The sequence below is a fragment of the Sparus aurata genome, chromosome 10 (genome assembly GCF_900880675.1).
Source record: "Sparus aurata chromosome 10, fSpaAur1.1, whole genome shotgun sequence".
NCBI lineage: Eukaryota > Metazoa > Chordata > Actinopteri > Spariformes > Sparidae > Sparus > Sparus aurata.
In genome coordinates this window covers 32,205,383-32,227,917 of record NC_044196.1, presented here as the reverse complement: position 1 = coordinate 32,227,917, position 22,535 = coordinate 32,205,383, and the positions used below count along the sequence as shown (strand labels likewise).

Here is a 22,535-nt window from a genome sequence, read left to right as displayed (position 1 = left end):
CTCAGGTGGATGGGTATATTAAGATATGTCACAGGCAAATAAAAGCAAAGCATCTACACATTAAAGCAGGGGCTGTAAATTTACAGAATCAAGGGGTAAGGGGAAAAGCCTTCTGGAGTTTTACGCACTACTGTGGCTGATTAGATGTTTTTTTTTTTCAACCTAAAGAATGTTGTTATACAAAGAAAATCGTTATGTAGAGGATGTTTAAGGATCCCTCTCCGATAAGTCAAATTTCAACCAATGCAAAATATTCATGAATTGGCTTTTCAGCTCATTTTCCTATTTTGGAATTAGTTGCAATCCTTAGTAGGTTCTGAATGAAGCCGAATGTTGAATATTAATTGTTAAACAAAAAAAAAGACATAAGAAATGTAGAGAATGGATCCAAAAAAATACTGCACCAATGCAGTGGAAAGGAAAAAAATTCAACACAAAAACAGCAAAAGAATTCATTGTAAAAAGTCACAGCAGTGAGCAATGAGGGCAGAAGTTAGGGCAGAAGCCAGCAAACACAGAGGGGGGGGGGGGGGAACAATCCCAACAGCCCATGACAACACTGGAAGACAAAGGGAGACACACACATTCAGACGACACACACCGGGGCGTACAGAGAGTAGAGGACAGGAAATAGTAGAAACAATGCCATTACCTACAAAATGAAAAAAGCCAAATGAGAAGTTAAATTATGGGAGGAAGAAGAGGATGAGAGAACAGAGGAGACGAAAGGGGGAGCAGATCAGATAGAGGATAACGAGAAAGAAAGGCTCCCTGTTCCGTCATTAAGTTTTCAGCAGAGGAAACCTACCTGATCTGAGCTGTTTAATGCGTCCGTTGTTGTTGGTGGTGTTGACGGGGAGGAAGTCTTTGAACCAGGAGATGTCAGGGTCGGGGTTACCACTGGCAGCACAAAGCATGGTGGCAGTGCGCGTTCGCTCCACCACTTTCAACTGTGGGCCCATGTCTATGGTGGGGAAACCAGCGGGCAGCTGGTCCTCTGGAGATAGAGGAGAGACATTGTAGCAGATGGTCAGATTCAGAAAATCAGCGGTCCTCCTCATAACCTGTGCGGGGCTGGTGAGGAGGGGGTGCCACTGGAAATCATCGTTATAAGACTGCAGAGCAACAGAAGGAGTGAAGGGTAAAGCCAAGATTAGAGAGGAGACGGGGATGTATAGCAGCGAAGAGACAGTCAGAGGGGAGAAATAGTGACATTTATGTTCCAGTCAATAAAAGCAATTACATTTAAAACTGTGTTACCTTTCCATGTGTGGTATTGACAAGGACAGAAAAATGAACAAAAATTGAAAATGGACAAACGGGATGGATTAGGCATTTTCAGGTAAATAAAGGAGTCGTTCAAGAGTATTTTAGGATTTTAACATATCCACTTTCTTGCTAAACCAAAACTGTGTTACAATCCTCATAATACCGTACTATTTAGTATGTTCCAATACTTGCTACAAATGCCAAAAATACCAAGATGTCCTACTGCATCCAGTTTTCTGGCTATTCTGACCCACGATCCTTTGCGCAGCGGTGATAGCATGGAGATAGCACAGACAGATAATGGCTCATTAGAACTTTTTTTTTATGGTTATTGTTTTGTCTGTAAAAACTTAAATGTAACAACAACTATTTGTGGTTTATGAGAGGGAACACTTCTTTGTAATATGCAGTGACTTGAGGAGTGTTTGTACAGATTACTCACAGGAGATGTAACATGATAAATGGCGAGCTTTTGAGGTGCTGGTAGGTGGACTTGGCTTCCTTTGGACAGAGCCAGGCTAGCAGTTTCTCCCTGTCTCCAGTCTTTATGCTAAGCTAGCTGTCTCCTGGCTGCAGCTTCGTGTTTTGCGTGCAGACACAAGAGTGGCATCGATCTTCTCATCTAACCCTCAGTCAGTCAGCAAGTTTCCCTACCAAAACATGTTGTATTTTCTAACGATGGAATGAGAGAAAACATAGCGATGACGGCAAAACATGTACTCAGGTGAGGTTGAGCTTTTTGAAGTTCTTTGATGATGGCAGGTGGCTTTGCTTTGTTATATAAGCCGTCTTGTTCCTTCCTGTGTGTCAACCTACCGACAGAACAGGGGCGGGCTACATCTTGCTGCAGTTTCTGATGTGAGAGAAGATAACTTACATTGCTCCTTGCTCCAAACATGTTCTTTTAGCAAAACAAAGGAAATCAAAGCCTAGAGCGGCTTTGTCTGAAGCTCGCCGCTCTGAACAGCGAGTATTTTTGGCTTGTAGCGAGTGATGATCTTTGAGAGGGCGCAGAGTGGAATATTCCATACACACCATGTGAGCTCCATATGCAAAATGTTTGCCTCGCTGCCAATGTGAGCGAAGTGTTAATCTGCAAAACAAAACCTGCTCATTCGGAATGCCAATGAGGTTTATGTGCACCTTTAAGTTTTCCTTTCCCCGCTGTGATATGGCTAATTAGTGTCTTCCGTTGCTCTCGTAAACGGCACCTTTTTGGAAACACTTTCTTCATTAAATTTTCATGAGGAGACATCAGTCTGGAAACAGCTTTGAGATGCCATAGCCTGCACGCAGCCAAACGACAATCATGGCCGCCTTCCAACAATGCTTTTGGGTATCTGGCATGAGAAACCACCTCGATGGATAAATCTTCTCAGAAAAGCGACTGTATTACAAATGAGTGACTTCAGACTGAACTGCAAAACTTTCCGATACAACTCTGTGTCCCTGGCTGAACCAACATGTGTTTTGACAGTGATGTAGGATATTGCATGATTAAAAACAACCAATCATGCAGCAGCAGCATTCTCTTTAGGCTCTCAAATTGGTTTAATGAATTCCAGTCCTATATAATGCATGCTTTTAACACTGGTCATTTTCTTGGCACTGTTAGCTAGGCAGGACATCATGACCCATGCATCCCTACATAGTTCATCACTGTAAAGCCCGGGACAAGATATGTTATCTTCATCCTTTACAGTATCCATTAACGTAATTGAGAGATGCTCTGGCTTTACTCGTTAAAAGTTTGTAGGTGTCTGGCACCGGGTTCCCTTGTTTGCACAAAATTGATGTGGTGCTCATTAAAATGATAACCACTTTGTCGATCCTCCATAGTCGCACAGTGGCCATCTTTACTTAACATCATAGTTACAGTGGGAAAGTAAAGCCAAATTTTCCTTCTGAGCATGCTGCAGGGGTGACATTTAAGTCTATTCTCGAAGTTAGCACTGCCCATGTTCCCTCAACGAAAAGCCCATGGGATTTTTCCAATTGGATTTGGGATTCTTGCAGAAAATAAGCTTCAAATTTTGATACTTACACACTTTGTTCAGCAAGATGATCTTCACAGATGAAGACAGTTTTTGTGGCTTTTAAAGTGTAAATGCACTCGCCAGAATTAAAAAGCTAACAGTAGGCGACGAACACCGCACTACATTGATCAATCTACAAGTTGAAAAATTAGAGTTAGAATAGTTTGCAACTAATGTCCACCTGTGCGACAAATGAGTGGATGAGTCTCTGCGGTCCCATTTAGCCACTTGTAAGCCAACTCCTTTTTTAAATAGATTTTCTAATTCAAACATGGGGTATTTACTGACATATTTTATGTTGTAGAACAAAAGAGCTTGTGTTAACAACAGACCAAAAACATCAGACCAAAAACCCAATCAAAAAACCCACTGACTGGTTTTTAAGACATGGGAACCTGGAGTGCAAAAACGTTTTTAGCACTTACTCTTGCGGCACTCTGTTTCTCATAAATTTGTTGTTTTTGCCACCATTGCTTTTAAGTCATTAACTGTAGTTGCATGGCTACATACAGTGTATTCTACAAATTTTAGATGTAACTGTGGAAGGCTTTCAAAAACAATATCAGCATGGTAAAGAAGTGCGAGATGAAATGTACAAAAAGGTGCAAATATGCAATAAACTGTATATAGTGATCGTCATTGACATGAACATACACTGTGCTCAGATATTCACTCACATAATATGTCACAGCTTGACGACCACGTGTAAGTAAGCAACAGAAAAAACATGACTACTTATCTTTTCTGAAAGCATCTCGTTAACAACCATCAATGAATGAAGGAACAGTCTAATGTGAGAAACTTCACTTCTTCCAAAGGTGAACGTTTAAAAGAGAAAGACAAGGAGGAGGGGGGAAGGAATTAATTGTACAAGGTACTTCCTGTCCAAGCTCCCTTCAGCCTGTTCAAGGTCGAACAGACAATTAGTCGATTCTACAGTGAGTCGCAAGTATACCTGATCAAACACAATAGCCAGGGGCAAGCCTGGGAGCATGGATGTGTGTTGAATGTAGTAATTGGATGTGACAATCCATGCAAACTAAAAAGCAACTCCTGTGAAATTGCAATGTATTCTAAAACAAAGTGCTCAAGAGATCATGATCATTTAGCTGTCCCTTTAGATTTCAGAATTGTTCTCATGCTGCAGTATGCAACGTCCCAAAGAGAAAAGAAGAAGCGGGAATGGGACGACATTCATTTTCAATTGCAAATGGTGCCGCCATGATAGCTTTTCAAAAACATCATTTATGTTTGCACTGCTGATTAACTACAGTTTGACTCACCAAAATAGTGAAAAGTCCTTAAAAAGAAGACCAAAAACCAAAAAACATCTTCCTCCTATAGAATGCGTGTTACATGATGCTCGCCTGTAACTCCAGTGCAGGCAGCTGATCTGACTCCAGGCAGCGCGTTTAAAATTAATGATCTGTTACAAAGGTTTCTGGCCATTTGAATGCATTCTTGCTCAACCCAGAAATGTATTTTACAGCTGCTTTGTGCACTCGTGCTCATCTAGAATGGCCACAAAGTCATGACATCAACCGTGAGGCATCTTTAAAACTTTTTTCTTGCACAGGACTTGAGATTAAGACACAAATAAAAGAATAATAAACGAGTGCTTTGACGTTCTGAAGCTGCGACCCTCAGCTCATTTCCTTCACAAAGAGAATTGCCATTGTGATAATAAATAAAAGGGGGGGAAATTGAACACATTTGCTGCCTTGTGCTGTGATTAACAACTCATGTCAATAGAGCTGCTGCAACACTTTCCTTACAAGGCGAAGAGACCAGAATGAAATCAGATTAATCACTATTTAATTTGAGCCACCACATGTGTGTTGTGGCTTTTTTTTTTGTTGTTGTTGTAGAAGTTGGGTTATTGACAATGTGTTAAAGGTAAGGAATGAAATAATTAATCTAGCAGGGGCCAAGCGGCCAGCAGTTTTTCCCATGTGCCATGTTTGCAGTTCCGCTAACAGTCAAGAGGTTGGTTTTCGACTTGTGGTTACATAAATTATCAGCCCGGAGCTGCTTTACTACCACTTTAACTCCGGGCTGCATCCTGTAAAGAGTGGAAAATTGGAAAAGTTTTCTTGCAATGCAGTTGTTTTTTAATGTCCGTTAGTATGCAATGTGCTGTGTGCCTTAAACAAACATGACCAGGCTACCTTGGACAATGTATATAAGTCAAAGCTGAAAGCTGAAATAAAGGAAAAAAGGTTTTTACAGATTTCCTTCCGCTTCCTTAATCTATCTCGCTGAGAACCGCAATCTCAAGGACAGTCTAAGACAAGGACAGTTTCTGCTTTACAGACCCATACTGTATATTCAACAATGGATCTACACACTAAATGAGATGGAAGGGAGAGAAATGCTGAAGTCACCTTCTAGAGAAGTGCTGAGCACTGGTGCTTGATATAAAAAGACTCCCAATGACAATTTGCACACATTAGCCACTGCCAGGCTATCAGGCCATATGAGTGTGTGGTGCCAAGTATGGGAGGGGTATAAAAAGGACATTGGCTCAAAAAGTACCTCAGTTAGCAGATTTTTGCTGAAGACATAAGGCCACTAGACATAAACTCAACCCATTAGCAGATTATATCTATTGATCACTCGTACAAAATACGAGCACCAGTGAAATCACAACTGCCTCGTATGACAACAGCGGCCATTTCAGTTTCCAAAATATTGCGAGAGCGCAGCATAAATTCTGCACAATTTGTCGTCATGCTACAGTCGGTACTGATATGCACACACACACACACACACACAGACACGCTCACCCCCGCTGTTCAAAGTAAACTCCTCACCTGCTGCGGTGTAATGGCTTGAGTGACAAACTCACGTAATATCCTCCTTGTTTTGGCTCTAATTAAACGAGCCTAATTGAGTCTCAACAGATAAGAGTACCGTTCAAATGTAATCGGTCACTGTTTACATGTTTGCTCAGTTAGTGCGACACTGAGTGCTCAGTCTGAGGTGGTTTTTACAAGGTATTACAGAACTAATTCAGTTAGATTTATGAAGTGGAATTCATTAGACAGATAAGATGATAATATAGAAGCATAATAATGCTTAAAAATCACAAAAAAAAACAAACACAGCTAGCTTACTGGTAGCTGCATTTCCAGACACTTAGCCTGTGCCAGAGGTAACGTCGAGATGTTGGGTTTATTTTTAGAATTGCTTTTTGGAAAGAGGGCTTACTCTGGTAGGATTATATGTTGAATCCCTGATGGGTTGTGTTCTTGTTCAACTCTGGACTCTTTAACTTTGGTGAATAGCCTATTATTGAAGCTCCTTTTTACAGTCTACCAATGTGACATGTTCTTGTGCTTGTAGGGTTTATTTATTTTCTGATTTATGATTGACGGTTAAATACTAGGCTATGACATCAAAATGCAATGCAGTTTTGTAGGATGAATGACGTTCTTTATTACGGCGCTACTCAAAAGCAATAAAATGTTCCGAAAATTGAGTGCAAATCTGATTAAGTCTAATTATGTGAGATGTGGGTACTGTTTTATGTCACTGAAATCACATTTGGCTCAAAAGTGATCCAATAAGTGCAAAGGAATCTGAGAAGAAAATAAGCCTTTGTTGCACCGGACTTTCCAAGTGAAGCCATAAAAACATAAACCTTTCCGGTCACATTCTGGCTTTAGTTCTGTGGTTGCTGCACAAGGATTGGATTCAGTCCGACCCTTTTTCTTCCCAAGCGGAACAAGACTTTTCACCCTGCGGGCTGAGGTTATTCTTCAGGGAAAATCCCCGCAGGCCATAATAAGATATATTTGTTGGACGTATTTGAGTGGATACAATCTCCTCAAAGAGGCTGTCACAGGTCACTTGCTTTGGCGGCGTAGTGGAGAAAAGTGTGTCTCAAGATGTATTGTTGTTTGGGAATCCCTGCTCGCCGAAGACGCTGGATTATGGAAGTGTGGGAATTCGGGGACAGATGTCTTCAAGTATGACACTCTTACATTTTACGCTCCTTTTGTCCTCTGCCCTAAAGATTACTTTTGTCCAGTTTTGGAAATCAATCTGATTCTCTCTACCCCCTCCAAGATAAGATTTCAGCCAGCACAAAAAGCCGAGCCACAAAACATTACCCGTGGAGTGTGACAGCAGTGCTTATTTTTCTCAGCAGCCAGAGCCAAAGCCATTTTTTCCCCCCACCACTTCATAGCATATAATTTGAAGTTGAGGGACACTGATTAAAGCTCTTTCCACGCTCAAAAAGCCAAAAGAAGTGAGAAAGAAGATAGGAGAATTTAGCAGGGTTAGGGTGCTAATCATGTTAATCATACAGCACTCTTGCTGCTCACAAGTGCATCAATTGGCTTGTTTCATGGCTTGCTAATGCATTAGCTGTCCTAGATTGAATTAGGACTTGGTGTTTTATAAACTAGCGAAAGGTAATTAATGAAGAAAAGATTTCCGTGCACACAGTTTAAGACGATGGATGAAAAACTTGTAGGCGTGCAGCAACGTCGTGGAAAATCGAGTCCAACCTTGACAACACACGTGGATAAATATTGAACCCAGAATCTCTCGTGCAGACGTCTGGTCATAAACTTTTCCCAAAACTACATTGCTGATTCGGAACACATTAACACTGAAACACTTTCCATTATAACTTGTTTACAGTTCTCAAAAAAAATGTGTTGCAAGCTTAGTTAATACATCCGTTCAGAGACGACCCGAATCCTCTTCAACAAAATGTTCTGCTCGGCTCCCGTTCAACTGACGTATTCAATTATTTTATTTTTTTCCCTTTGGCATGGGAGAGGGAACTGTTAATTATGCTTTTGTTTTCACACAAACAAAATTACTCAACCAAACGTAAGAGCTCTTGATTAACAAAGGCAGACAGCAATTCCATTTTGTGCCAATTCTATGACGACATCTGCTCTATTTTCCTCCTTGCCTCTCTCTAACGTTTCACCACTTTCACCCACGTCGTCGTTCATTTCCTTGCTCTACTTAACGAGGTACACTTGACGCTGTGGTAAAAAAAGGTGTACTTTTACAATCTAGCGCCTAATGATTGACAAGGCCTAAATGTGCACCCTCCCCCTTTGCTTTATCAGCGACCTGCAGCTTGGTTAAACTATCTCGAACTTGGGACTCAGACAAAGTTGCTTTACTCAACACCGCATCCATCATTCTGCCCATAAACTTTTGCAGAGTTGAAACTTGTCCCCACGTAAGTTTCTGACCATGACACAAGGACATTTTAATGTGAACTGCTTGTTTTCACTGAAAAACACATACAGACACTTGATGAAATCATTTCAATGTACTGTTCTAAAATAATTGTCATATTCTTTGCGCTCTAAACATACTTTCCATTGATGATACTGATTAATAGAGAGACTTATACAGAATTTACAGTTACGTAACCTCATACTTGCTTGTCGCTCTTTTACTACTACATTCGTCTTTCTGCTTTGCTGCCATAATAATAACTACAGCCAGAAGAGGTCGCTGCCTAACGAGAAAAGTGAATATGCGTCACAATAAGCTGCTTTCAAAGTCCGCCTATACTGTAGTTTTTCTGATAAAGTTAATTTATTTAATCTGCAATCTGACATAAGCCCCAGACTGATTCTAATAATTGGAAGAATGCTAAATATTATATCTGATCATCGGCCAGGTGGCTAATCGGTTGATCCCTCCGGCACACATTTTTGGACAGTGTTGTCAGTACATGGGATGTCTCAGCACTGCCTTGGGAAGAATACTTTGAATAGTTAAGATTCAAGTGGCGACCCTTAACATTAAGGGTGTAAAGTATCGCTAAATGGCAGCCATTCGTTTAGAAGCCAACAACTTTGACAAGCAGAGAGTATAAAAGCACATGTGCATCACTGCTGAGCAAAAGGAAGAAATGACGAGTCGAGACGTCTCAGTTTCCCCTAAATACCCTCAGAGAATCTAAAGCCTGTATTTATCTCATTGATACATCCCAGTGCTGTTTGGCACATATGTTGTCCAGTCTAAATAAGATTAGGTTTTTCCCCCATGAGCTTCCTTTGAGCCACATTTCCCAAAAAAAAACCCTCCTGGCACCTGCACAAGGTAGATATTGCTTAACTAATCCAATAATGGAGAAGAAAATGCTTAGCACTTCCGTCTAATGAGACACACACTAGTGTGTGGTGACGGACAATTCTCAAATTCACTTTCCCCGACTTGTGTTTAAGGGACTCACAGTCCGGTGAACTCTGAGTCAACCTTCAAATTGTTTTTAAACACGGCATGTATCTGGACTGATGTGGTTTTATGAGTGGAAAACACTCAAACATGAGAGCACGTCCCAGTTTTATGCCAAGGGCTGCAGTGCTTTGTTCCGAAGCCTTAGACAAACTGATTTGGGGAAATGTTAAGTGGCAGGCCATGACTACTTTGCAGTTTACACGTGTGTCTGTGCAGGACTTGCAGGTCAGAACTAATCCTGTTGTACCAAGCAGGAAGCTGAAGAGTTCATGTTTTCTATTAAGGCCCGTGATCCATTTACCTCCTCTGAGGGTACAGATGTATGTCTCTTGTAATCTTCATTATGGCGTGGATGGATAGGCAACGCAGAGGTTTTATTTTTTGTGTGTGTCTGCTTGTGATAACTTTATGTGTCGAGGCCCTGTTTGTTCGGGATGGAATAAGAAAAACAGTCGTCATACATAGTCAATTAAAATGACAACTAAATGGTCTACCCGGACTTTAAAAAACAGAACATCAGCGACACATTTTCTGCCAATGTTCCCTGTTTAGTGAAAAATTGGGTGCATCAGTACAACAGAAATCAGCAGTATGAGTGTGCGGCGCTGATGAAAATGTGCTTTGGTTTAGTTCATCAGTTGATTCTACAGGTACAGAGCTCGCTAATGAATATTACTGTGAATGTGCCACAGTTGGCTCAAACAGCTAATTCCAATTTACTGTAATAGAGTTTTAAGAGGAACAGGCCCTCTCCAAGTCAAAGTGGCATTAAGTCTCACTAGCTTGGTGCCTCTAAAAGGTAGTTCAGTAATTGGCTGAACAAATACAGTCTCTTTGAGAAGACTGCTAAACCTGGAGGGCAGACAACGAGGGACAGTCTAGTACCCACTAAAAATTGTATTTTGCCCGTGTTGCCTGGAGGAGCAAAATAGGAATGGGTTGTGAAATACTATCCAGTGTGCTCCTTAAAACTCCTGCGATGATGAACGTCGGAACGGAATATAGGAGGGAGAGGTGAAGGCGTAGAAAGCTCCCTTAACCTGTGGTTCAAGGCACTCTGTCTCGGTGAAAAATGGCCTCCTCTCCCCCCTTTGCCCCGCACTGATTGTTTTCTCCATAAATCCCCTTTGAGATTGTATAATTAATTGAATGCCGCTTATTTGTCATTAAAAACCCCTCGCCTAATGCCTGAGATTATGAGGAAACCATCATGGAGTCAATCTATTAATCATCAGGCTTTCTTCTTTCTTTTTTTTTTTCTCTCCAGAAAAACCTTCACAGATGAACAATTCAAGCCGTTCCTCATTCCGAATGACATTGGAGAAACTCTACGTCAACATGCTGTCATGGTTCATCATTTCATAAAATGGTTTTATACAGCTTTTAAACAGTGAGAATATGTTATATTTAGTTAACGGATAAATATAATCATGAGTGAATACAAGAATTATAATGAAATTGACTTTTGAAAGAATGAGTGCACACCTGCGATGTTCATGCATTGATACATAGGGATTATGATATGCTTTTGTGTTTCCACTGCTCCCTTTATGAATGTTTAAGAATGCACATTATGTATTTTCTGCCACTAGGGGTCTCTCAATCAAAACTATGAAAATAAAAGACGTCGCTCGGTGATGTTGTGAAGTGAGAAATCGGGGAGTTATCATCTTCAGAAACATAATATGTTTTATTTATGTTATGTTTAGTCACGTTTGCTGATTTTCTTCCACGTTCTCGAACATCTCATCAGATGTTTCTGCAGAGGTTTTAGCTGCAGGCAACCAAATGAAATGATCTGAGATTTCTCTGGGTTTGAGCATCGTTGGAAACACTTGGGATAATGTAAGTACGCAGCTTGACAAAATGTTTATAAAAAGTTTAGTCATGTTTGGGCATGTTAATGTGGAAATGTTGCAAATTATGTCTTTAAACTTCTGTGCAGGGATTTCCAAAGAGAAGCTGTCATTGGAATTTTGGTTGGAATATGTGTAGAATATGATAAAAAAGTGGTGGAAAACAGCATTCAGATCATAAATGGCTGGAGTTATGCTTTAAAATGACCCCGCCTAATGTTCCTCCAAGCCTGCCATCCCCCCATAGACATTTTTTATGGCCATCGCTGCCGGGGCAGATTGGATCAGCCAAGCAGAGGGCATGCAACAGAGATGTACGCCACTTCTGGCAAGGCGCCCCAACCTCTCCCTAGGCCCCATGTCATTCATAAACATGACGGATTAGCTGTGATATTCCTCCATTTACAACATAAGCGAAGGGAGCGGGAGGAAGAGAATGAAAGCAGAGAGTGAGTGTTAGTGTCGGTTGCCCCTTAGGGGTAGTGCTAAAATGGATGGGTAAAGAGGGGAGATGAAAAGAAGAGATGAAGCAGGAAGGGCGGAGAGGGGGCCTTTCTCTACAGGCCTGGCTGGGCAAGCAGCAAGGCAGGCAGGAAGCCAGGCACAAAGCTCCATTTACGCTCAGATGCCCCCCCCCCCTCCCTCCTCTCGCTTTACAGACTACACGTCAGCTCAGCCAGATGTACTGCTCTGAGTAAAGATCACCTAGGGGGAAGGTGGAGGGAGATTTTAAGACCTCCTCTACCGGCAATCATGTCTTTCTTTGTCTTTTGCGCGCACCCTTCTCGCCGACTTCATCTGCCTCCATCCGGTCGCGACTCGCCCGAGACTTTCTGAAGACGCCTGATATTTAAGGCTCCCCCTCGATCCGTCTCTGTCTGTCTCCCGCCTCCTCTGCCTTCTGTCCCCCTCACACCCCTCTTCAGGATTTCACTTTGCATATTCCATTTGCTGGTTGTTACCTTGAGCAATGATTCCATTTACTTTCGAAAACAGTGCCCCATTTATTTCAAGTCGCGGAAGGGGAAAAAAAAAGGAAAAAGAAAAACTTTTGCTCTCCTCATCTTATCTGCCATCAGCATTTTTTTGTTATTAGTAATATTCAAAGGAGGAAGGAGACAACTGTTTGACAATGCTTCCAGCTATTTGCCAAACACAAAGCTGAAATATACGTCCCTTATTCTCTCTCAACTCCGTGCGACACACCTTAGGAAGCCTCCTCTTTTTTATTTGTTTTTTAAATCAGTCCATCAACCCTCATTTGATCCTCTTGAGTGCATTAAGCATTCACAAATAAAGAGGACGTGGCGGCGAATACATAAACAACCACACGCTACCTTCTCCTCAGAGACGCCGCCATTCTCAGCGACGCTCCCGTCATTTTGAAGCATATACTGCCAGACATCTGTTCCCTTTTCATGTTCCAGGCTTATTCATTTTATATTCACCCTCTTACTGCCCACCTGGGATGCCTGTATGACACTTGATGTTTTAAAGTTTAATAATGTATTTGTTTGTGTGTCATTTCTAATAAAATATTATGCAATCTACGTCATTCATTTCTGCCTTTTCTGGGGGAAGCCAGAAGTTGGAGCCGGCGAGGGCACAGGAGCATTTCAGCGACCAGGTGAGTCATCCTACCAGGGAGGGGAAAAGACAGACGGCAAAACTGTGAGACACTGAGTTGCTTCATTAACCTTCATGTACTATACATTCAGAAGCGGAGGGGGGGGGCGTGAGTTTGATCAAACAGCCGTTTTGTAATACCCTTCTTGGATTGTCACATGATGTATTTACAGTTTAAGAAACCTGCACAGGACAGTTCATATGTCCATATTGACTTGTGTATTACTAAGAATGCAAGAAAGCATCATCAGCTGTGAGAACAGAATCCTATGAACTTTAGTCACTTTTAGCATTTTGTGCACGACAGTGTCAGACAGCTTCATGGGTCAAGGCTCTTCCGTTCGAACATGGTATCATCAGACTCAGGCGACTACCCTGAGAGACGTATATGTCTGAGGAAACCGGCCTCATATGAGTTCACCTCCCCCTGAGAAAGGGAAAATCTAGCACCCACCGTTTCAATTATTGATACAGCTAAAAGCTTGCTACAGGAGAGAGGAGTATAGAGATTATTCATGCTTGCTAACATCCTGCAGAGAAGGACCTCTTGCCTCTCAAAGAGGCCTAATGGAAAACAGGGGTTATATCAGGCCTTTCAAATTTAGCAGACAGGCATTCTCCCCAAAAGTGACTCTGGCAGACGATGGGTGTCACAGAAGGCAGTGGGTGGTATTATTTTATTATGGAAATGACTATGTGCAGGCCATGTGTTTTTGACAGCACAGATCTGACGGCTGGGTTTACAGCTCGCAGTGTTTCTGCACTCCTTTCCTTTAACACAGCCGTGAAACTTCTTATGCGCTGCGCTTGTCTTTGCTGTACTCAATGTAATAATGTATAGGCAACTAATTACACCCAAAAATCAATTCTTGCCACATCACTTTTTTTTTTTCTCAGCCCAAAGTTGTTTGGTGGTAATTAGCGAGCAGCCTTAACGCGGCCTGAAAAAGTTTCTCAAGATCATTAGATGCATTAAGGATGACCCTGCAGTGGCCAATTAATCTAGTAGAAAATGACTTTTGAGTGCAGCTACTGTAGGATCAAAGCTGCTAACATTAGCACCCCTCGACTACCTGGCTCAGACTTCTACACTCCTCGCTTCTTTGACCTTGTGCCCCATCCAGTCTAGTCGGTGAATATTTCTCGGTAAAAATGTGTTAAATTATATAGTGTGTTATGTAACGTGGACAAGTTTATCAGCCAGAAATAAGGTAAACATTTAGAAAAACTATGAATTAAATGTCTAACATGCTAGTTGTGGATGGTGTATTGGCTAAATAGCAATATGTTTACAGCATTTAGCTCAATGTGCTTAGGTTACATATGATCAGATCAAAAAGTTTGATTTTAAGTTTGAAATTAAACATATTCAATTGCCTAACCTCTCCATACCATGTTTAATTATTCACTATTTAAGTGTACTTTGATCCCATATTTGAGAAAGTGAGATATTCATGACTATTTTTCATTATAAAGCAGGTTTAGATTTAAATAATGTGAATGTGCTAAACACTCAATCCAGAGAAATGAATAGAGTCTGTATCCAGAAACCGTGTGTTCAAACGAGCGAACAAGACTTGCCGGGTCGTCATGTCATGACTACAGAATCGTTGCCCTAAACAGTACCCTCAGCACAGCCGGGGTAGTGCTTTCAGAAGCCACAGCATTCAAACAGAGGGTTAATAGAGGTGCTGCAGCATTAGACAGTACGATTAAAAATAACATGTTGTTTTGAATCAGAAGAAGAAACCTAAAACAAGCCTGAAAATGAGCATCACCTAACTGCATCACCAGTGCTGTGAGGCCGCAGTGGAGAACAGTGGCATCCACGAAAAAAAAACCCCAACCCATTCCTCATTTGTCTGAATCAATAATTATTCATTCAGAAGGCTGTGTTTACTTTTATTAAAACAAATACAGAGCCAACAACATGTGCTGAGTTATCTATCATGTTCAGAGTCCAAGCGCCTTCGTGGCTCCGGCAGCTGTTTTCTCACATGCTATGCAGACTCTAAAGTCTCACATCCATCTTGTCAGCAGCAGTTTTCTCTTAAATCATCCTGCATGCTCCACACTTACTGATTGGCTCCCACGATTAACTATGCGGTAAGATATAAGAGGGACTAGGGAAGGGAGGGGGGGGGTTATTTATTTATCTATTTTTTTTCGGCGACAAGATCAATTTCTGTTAGGAGAGTAAACTCTATCTTTTTAATTACAGTAATGAATAACTTGTCATCATGTGCTCCATTTCTCTGAGATATGAGAGAGCGAAGTTAGGAATTGTGGGGAGAGCATCCAGTCGGTATTGGCCAAATTCCAAGCGATAACTCTGCCTATGGGTATTTTATGAAACGTCTAATGGACATGGAGATAACTGATAGTCTGTGACGTCGGTATTCCACTTGTCCTCGCATGCATGGCGACGAAAAACATGTCTGTTTCTGAGTAGAAATTCCTGAAAATAACAAAGAATGAGTGAAAAACAGTTGAAGATGCAATAGTGCTGCTACCATAAGAGGGTCTATGAGTACTCAGGCCATTTGACTCCCTCAGACCTAAAAAATGCTGTTGGAAGAAGTTTGGAATACCTTCGTTCTATATTCAGTGGAGGAGTTAAACCCCTCCTGTGAGTCAGCATGTTTCCACAGCACCATTTATGGACCAAAAATGTATTTTTCTAACAAAATTGAGTGTTCCATGTGGCGGCCCAGGTCTTGCCATCTATAGAGCTCCTGCCAGCAAACCAGAGAATTGTACTGTAGCTTCTGGCCCCCTACTCTCCTTTTTTTTTTTTCTTCTTTCAAGCCACTGATCACAAGCCCAGTAATTTTACAATGGTCACACGCTTCCTCCCTGCTGCAGCCCTTGCTCCGACAGTCCGAGGCAGCTGACACAGCATTTATCCTGCGAGGCAATTTGAGCACGCGGACCGGCTTGTTCATGTCTTGCTCATCACTCGCTCCGTACTGAGAAGGAAGACATTATGCGTTGAGAAAATGGTGCATATAGATGACCAATGATAGGTAGAATATTATTCTTCAGTCACTACTCACGCTTTCTACAGGCCTGTGCTCGGCAGACAGGTCCACACTGTGTACACGGACCACAATCTTACGGATATCAGTTAACTCAGCTTGGAATGTAAATTAGATAGCTCTCCCTCTCGGAGTCTTTCATTAAGTGTGGAGAGGCGTTTTTTTTTTTTTTTTGACAAAGAGCGGAGTGCTTGCATTGTCTATGAATGATCACTGATCATGTAGCAGCCCCCTTTCATTGTATGTGGAGAGATCCGTCTCGGCTACACGACTCTGACTGTGCCACTGCACCATTCCATACAAATGGAAATGATGCATTCTGTTTTGCCGTCACAGGAGAGCGGCTTCCCATTTTCCGCTCCCACTGTCAAGTTGTGCACAGCTGCATAAGTTTGCACACTTGTGTGTGGGGCACAGGAAATGGCTGTTGACAGCATAATGGGAGTATGAGGATGCAATATAAATCCTTAATCATGCCTGAATCATGAACTGCAGCACTCAAATCCACACATCATCTTGCTGGAGCTACTACAAGCACCGAGTCTAGACCCTGTGAGGCGCCTCGGCTACATTTTCTGGCATTTCTTTTGTTTACTTGCGGTTAAAAGAAATCCAGCTCAACTAGTCTAGTGACTGATATCCTTGTTAAGAGGGCGCCGTCATATCTTACAGAGGCAAATTCATAAATGAGATCAAATACTAATTTTGCTGAAATCATATTCCGGCCATGACATCCAAAATGTGCTGTTCCTTCATTTCTCAATCCCCTCCTGTCATTCTCGATTACAAAGCAAATCCAGATGACCTTAATTCAAAGACACTAGTCACATATGAAGTGGGTCATCTCATAGTTAATCAAAACAGAAGGCACAAAAAAAAATGTGCAGTAAGAAAGCCTGTTCCTCATGCCACGGCCCGGCAAATTTGAACATCATTATGTTTCAGGGTTTCGCCTTTCATGCAAATCGTTTCTCTAAGCCTGGAAGTTCATTACTAATGGCGCTTCCCATCAAGTTAGAGGCCCATCCGAATACTAATATCTCCCAGTACTTTGGATTTGTCACCTCGAATCCCTGTCTCTTCCTTGCATGGCAATTACAACAATGTGCTTTTCCTTCATGGAATTAGGCATCGCCCCCTGTGGCGAGCTTCCCACAACAGATGCTTTGCAGTCGTTTCCACAGCCCATTGGAGCCCAAATGAACTAAATGAACAGTCACTTTATATGTATTAGACCTGGCACAGTATCACTTATCTGTGTTTGTTTATCTCTCTCTCCAAACCTGCATCAAGTTCAGTATTCCTCCTCGTATTTCTCCAAAGCAGGAGAGGAATATTTTTTTTGCTGGTGATGGTGGTTTCTGTCATGTGGAATGATGAGTAGCAAAGCAGCAGCGCTGTATTTATTGTAGTATATGGAGTAAATTTGGAAAGAGGAAGCTTTTTGGTCTCCTAAATAATATATAACACACCCTCGAGGTGTACAGTGTGCCTGCTTACTACCAGCTTCCTGAGAGGCCAAGTCAACCCTGCGCCGGGTTCTTCGGTTTAGTGAATTCATGATTTCTACAACTTGAAGTCGTAACTGCTGAAGAAAAGAGGCACATTAAATGGCTAGCAGGAGCTTATCTTGTTGATATCCTTGTCTGTGGCCAGCACTGTGGCATCATTCTCCTTCCTTATTATTTTTTCTATCTTGCTTCCGTTCCTTTGGCTGTCGGGCTATGACTGCTATCACTGCTCATGATAATGAGAGATAACAACATTTCTTTTATCTGTTATTTGCTTTTTAGAGGCATTACTACCAGTGTACAAAAAAACCCATTTAGGGGTCCAACTAACGATTATTTTCACAATTTATGAATCAATAATTTGGAATAAAAAACTAATTGCGATTTCCCAGAGCCTTCTTCAAGTTCCTTCTTTTGTCCAACTAATAGTCAAAAACACCAAGACTCTTCATTGCCTTTCATTAATGATAAAGAGAACCAGCAAATCCTTACATTTAAGAACCTAGAACCTGCAAATGTTGCTTGAAATAATTTGCAATTAATTATCTTTTGATCAACTAATCCATTAATTGTTGCAACTCTTAATACACTTCCTTTGTGAAACCTACCAGACACCAGATGTCTAGCGAATGGAAATGCTTGAACTGGGTGTAGGTTGAATCCCTGTTGTGTCACAGCAAAATGGTGACAGAAGGCGGGTGAAATGAGCACACACTGGTATGAGAATCTTGCAGATTATTACCAAAATCATTCACAGTGCCTGTACTTTGGAGCTTGAATGTGTCTAACGGAGGCAGTGTGAGGACAGGGAGCACACCTTTTTATTTGCACCAAAGCCGAAAAAGAGAAAGCCATTCCTGTTTTTTTCTATTTTTTTTTCCCCCCCCCGTCCGTGATAGGCCTCTTCTCACCTTCAATACATTGATGGGAAAGGAGAGCGAGCAGAGGAGCAAAATGGAAATGGTAATAAACATGCTAATGCTAGGCCGCGGAGCCAGGAAGAGCAGCTTCTATACCCGTCTCTCAGCTATCTACTGGTGTGTGTGTGTGTGTGTGTGTGTGTGAAGGGGAAAAACATAAGATAGAGAAAGAGCGGGAGCGGACAGGAAATGTGCACAATATTGCATGTGAGAGCACACACACCCACACACACACTTTGTGCCCAGAGTAAACAGGAGGGAGCTGGATGTGAACGTGCCACCTTTCTCTTTCAATCGGCCTCTGGAGACAGTGCAAAGGGCCTTTTGTTGGCTCATTGGTGAGATAAGAAGCAGGGGAGGGAGAGGAGGGGTGGAGGGCTTCAGAGACTCGCAGAGCCAGCTCTTTTTCTATAGGATGGAAGCACCCCTCTCAATAGGAACTCATTTGCCATGTTGTGTAATTGTGGCACATAATGGAGCACACCTCATTGAGGCAGCCCAAGGCTTTTTTTTTTTTTTTTTTTTTTTCCTTTTTTCCTAAAGCCATTTTCTCCATTCACAGCCAAACAAGTCATGTTTTAGAGAGATATTACACAGCCTTTTGAGCTCAGGGCCACCACATATTTGACTTTGAATGGAATGTTTTGTGTAATCAAGATAAAAATTCTGCTCAGTGCTTATTATAAAAGAGGCGCCGTCAAACAATTTGATATCGGCCGCCTGACTTTTATTCTCGCAGCTCACAGGACCTAAACAAAGCGTCTGACCTTTCCCGCCTGTTTGTTCCACTTGTTTGTGCTGGCTATTAACAGTGGTCACCGAAAAACACTGGCGCCGGGGTAACCTTCCGCTGAAACGCTACATGAGAATACACTGCTTTATTTGTCACGCGGTCAAATGAATATCAAAGCTGAAGTGCAGAGATGAAAAATGACTGATTTGAAAATTATTGCTGAGCTTTTCCATTAAGCCACCGCGGGCTAGGAATGGATGGCCATTTGCATAATTTAACTGGCATCTTAATTATTGTGTCAGGCATCTGTATGCAAATGACTTAAGTCACTTAGAAACGGAAACTTACTTGGCTAAATGGCTAATGGACTAAATCTTATCAAGTTAGAATACGCAACGTGAGTGTAACCAGAGTCTCTAATTGGGTCTGACTGTGTGGCGCGACAGTGAGAAACAAAGGCAACAGGACAGGACAAACAGGAAACAAGTAAATGGAGGCTTACCTGGGTCAGCAGGGAGAAAAGGGGGCATGTTAGTGGTGTGTGTGGGGTTTGTTTGTCTTTTGGGGTTGTTGAGAAGGACCTACCACGTAAAACAGTGAGTCTGGTGGTAGCGCTCGTCTCTCCAACACTGTTGGAGGCGACGCATTCATATATGGCTTCATCTCGGGGCGTGCGCAAAGGCTGAATTCTTAGCACTGAACCAGAGCCATCGTCGAACTCTATCACCTGCAGGTGCGAGAGACAGAATAATGTTAAAGGAGATTTTTTGGTTCACAACGGGTGAGGGACCTTCTGCAGACAACAGAAAAAACACTGTCGAAGACATTTGGCTAACAACACTGATGGTGACTGACACGATGTGCTTCCTATGACAGAGACGAAAGCTGCTGCCTACCTGACAGAGACTCAGTGGTTTTATGATTCGTGAGTATTGTGGTTATGTACTGTAAATATACAATAAGTGACTTCAGGATCTGTGCAATATTAGAGTGCTTATATATAATATATAGGTACTGAAAATACATTACTTTTTTTTTTTTTTTTTTTAAAGCTTTTTGTCGTAGGTACTAATGTAAGTGCTGTGAGCTGGATCTGATGTTCACTTTAACTGTGTGCAGTAGTTAAAATAATCAATGCAGCTGACTAACTTTAAGAGTGGGGAGGGTCTTCTCGTTGAGAGGATTTTTGCTCGTGTCGTGGAGTAAAATTTGAACCTGAATGTGTCCCACTCTTAAAGTTAACATTCTATCCCTTGAAAAATGCATCACACTGGATTGTGTCAATGGGACAGAAACAAGCACAAACAGTTAAAAGTGGCTTGATAAACGGTTGAGGACAGTTGTACCATGAGGTGAGGTAGTGGTACAAAAGACAGGACCGACTGTATTGGACGAACGACACATAAAATGCTCACAAACAGGTGTTTGTTGTAGCTTATTCAGCTATTTTTTTTTTTTTTTGCATGCTACATGTCGTATACTCACTGATTTTAGAAAGCCCTGTGTCATAACTCAATCTCTTTTAAGCATAGAGGTAGATTTCAATAAAAATAGGCCTGAGACCTCAGCTTCATACACAAACACACACACGCGCACACACACACACACACACACACTCACACACAGAGGCCTACAAACATTTGTAAAGTCAACAATATATTTGTGCATGTGTTAGTTAACAATACACTTCAACATTTCATTGGCCGAGCGCTATAGCGGTGTTGGCATTCAAGCTGACAGCAGGTGATGGTAGGAACACAAAAGAGCCTCCTTTCTTAGTCAAAGCCCAAAGAGCAAATTAGAAAGGAAGTTGTGAGACCTCTAAAAGGAAATGGGTTTTTGTTAGAGGATGAGGCAGCAGTGCGTGATTGAATGGGCGCAGAATGGTGGCAGCCAGCAAGCCCTTCGAGGCAACCAGGGAATGGAAACTAGAGTGTTAGCATTCAGCACAATGTGAGATGCAAACGCGATGAACTCTGATAAGATTAGATTTCTGTGGTTATTAGACGCAAAGAAGAGACAGGAAGGGGTCTCCGAGCTCCGTTAAGCCATTGCTGCTGTGTAGTAGCGAGCGAATATGGCATCTAGAGCAAAGCGCGGGGGGGCGGCGGCGGGATGACACCATGATAGTCCCGGGGACTGACACAGAAATTAATAGAAATCTTATCAGTGTTCTGCGTTGATGTGTTATTTCTCATGGGTATTGAGCCCAAGTGCAGATTAAAGCTGACCAGAAATCAAAGCTTCAGCCAAAATGGGGAGGGTAGGACATGCATTTAGATAAAGATGCCACAAAGCAAAAGGATATTTCCAAGTGAAAGCGCCTACTTCCCCTTTCACTTCACATAAAGCTGGCAAATGTGGCATGATGCTAATGTAGGTATCTGGGTCACACCACAAGTCGTTTCTTCTTCTAGCCAATTGCGTCTTTTCTTGTCTTTCATTTAATTACAAATCAGTCTCTAGATCTTTCGTACACTTGCTCATTAAAACTCAAGCATGTCTAAAAGCCTGGCCAGCGTGATTATTAGAGGCTGCTAATGCGTGGTGGCAAGTCAGGGCGAAAAGCAAGCAAGCAAGCGGGGCTTGGCGCAATGGATTATGTGCGAGCAGAGCCAAACGCGGTGCTGAAGCATTCCAGTTTTGTCGAGCATTTTACATCAGAACAATAGACCTAATACCTCAAATCTCTGGTTGCTGACTTTCTTCCCCTTCTTGTTCCACACAATCTTCGGCCGTGGATCTCCCGTAGCTTGGCAGATGAAGGATGCCACCCCTCCTTGCACGCCTGTTTGGTCATTGGGGGTTCTTAAAAACTTTGGTGGTGCTGGAGACAGAGACAGAAAAAAAAAAAAGGACAACAAAAACAGTCAGTGAGCGTGCTAAGTGTTGGACACGGCGCAATTAATCTCTCTTATCAAGCTGCGCACATGAGAAAGTAACAAAGTTGCAGATTTCAGCATGTGGCTGTTAAGAGGATTGTGTTTGGAGGTCGAGACAAGAGATTGTACTGACTTCATTGTGCAAAGTGAAAACAAATGATCAGTGGTGGAGATCAGTTAAAAGACAGAGGTCTCGGGAGCAGAGTGTACAAAAGCATCTTATCTTGACCATGAAGGTATTTCTACACAACCCTGAAGTCTCCTCTGACAGAAAGACTTTTTTGGGAGGATTTCTCAGATACAAGTAGGGAAGAAGAGTGTGTTTAGACCGATCACAGGCACAAAAGAAATACAAAATCTGAAATGTGAAAAGAGATATGACAATTTTGATGTGTAATGAGGTGTTCCAGTTCCAGTTTTTTAATGCCACTGAAGTTAT

The 22,535-nt window shown here is 42.0% G+C and overlaps 1 protein-coding gene across 48 annotated transcripts in view; it reads right to left on the bottom strand.

Moving 5' to 3' along the window:
- LOC115589468 (receptor-type tyrosine-protein phosphatase delta) overlaps positions 1 to 22,535 on the bottom strand; it is a 365,710-nt gene that overhangs the window by 49,363 nt on the left and 293,812 nt on the right. For 30 of the 48 annotated variants that reach the window (XM_030430331.1, XM_030430332.1, XM_030430334.1 and 27 more), the window contains 3 exons: positions 21,896 to 22,041; positions 19,800 to 19,941; positions 809 to 997 (listed from right to left, as the gene is read on the bottom strand). In XM_030430331.1, the coding sequence (XP_030286191.1) occupies positions 809 to 997; positions 19,800 to 19,941; positions 21,896 to 22,041 (477 nt within the window). Of the gene's footprint in view, positions 1 to 808; positions 998 to 19,799; positions 19,942 to 21,892; positions 22,042 to 22,535 lie in introns of all 48 variants that reach the window. The other 18 variants (XM_030430322.1, XM_030430329.1, XM_030430330.1 and 15 more) reach the window with 1 other exon arrangement.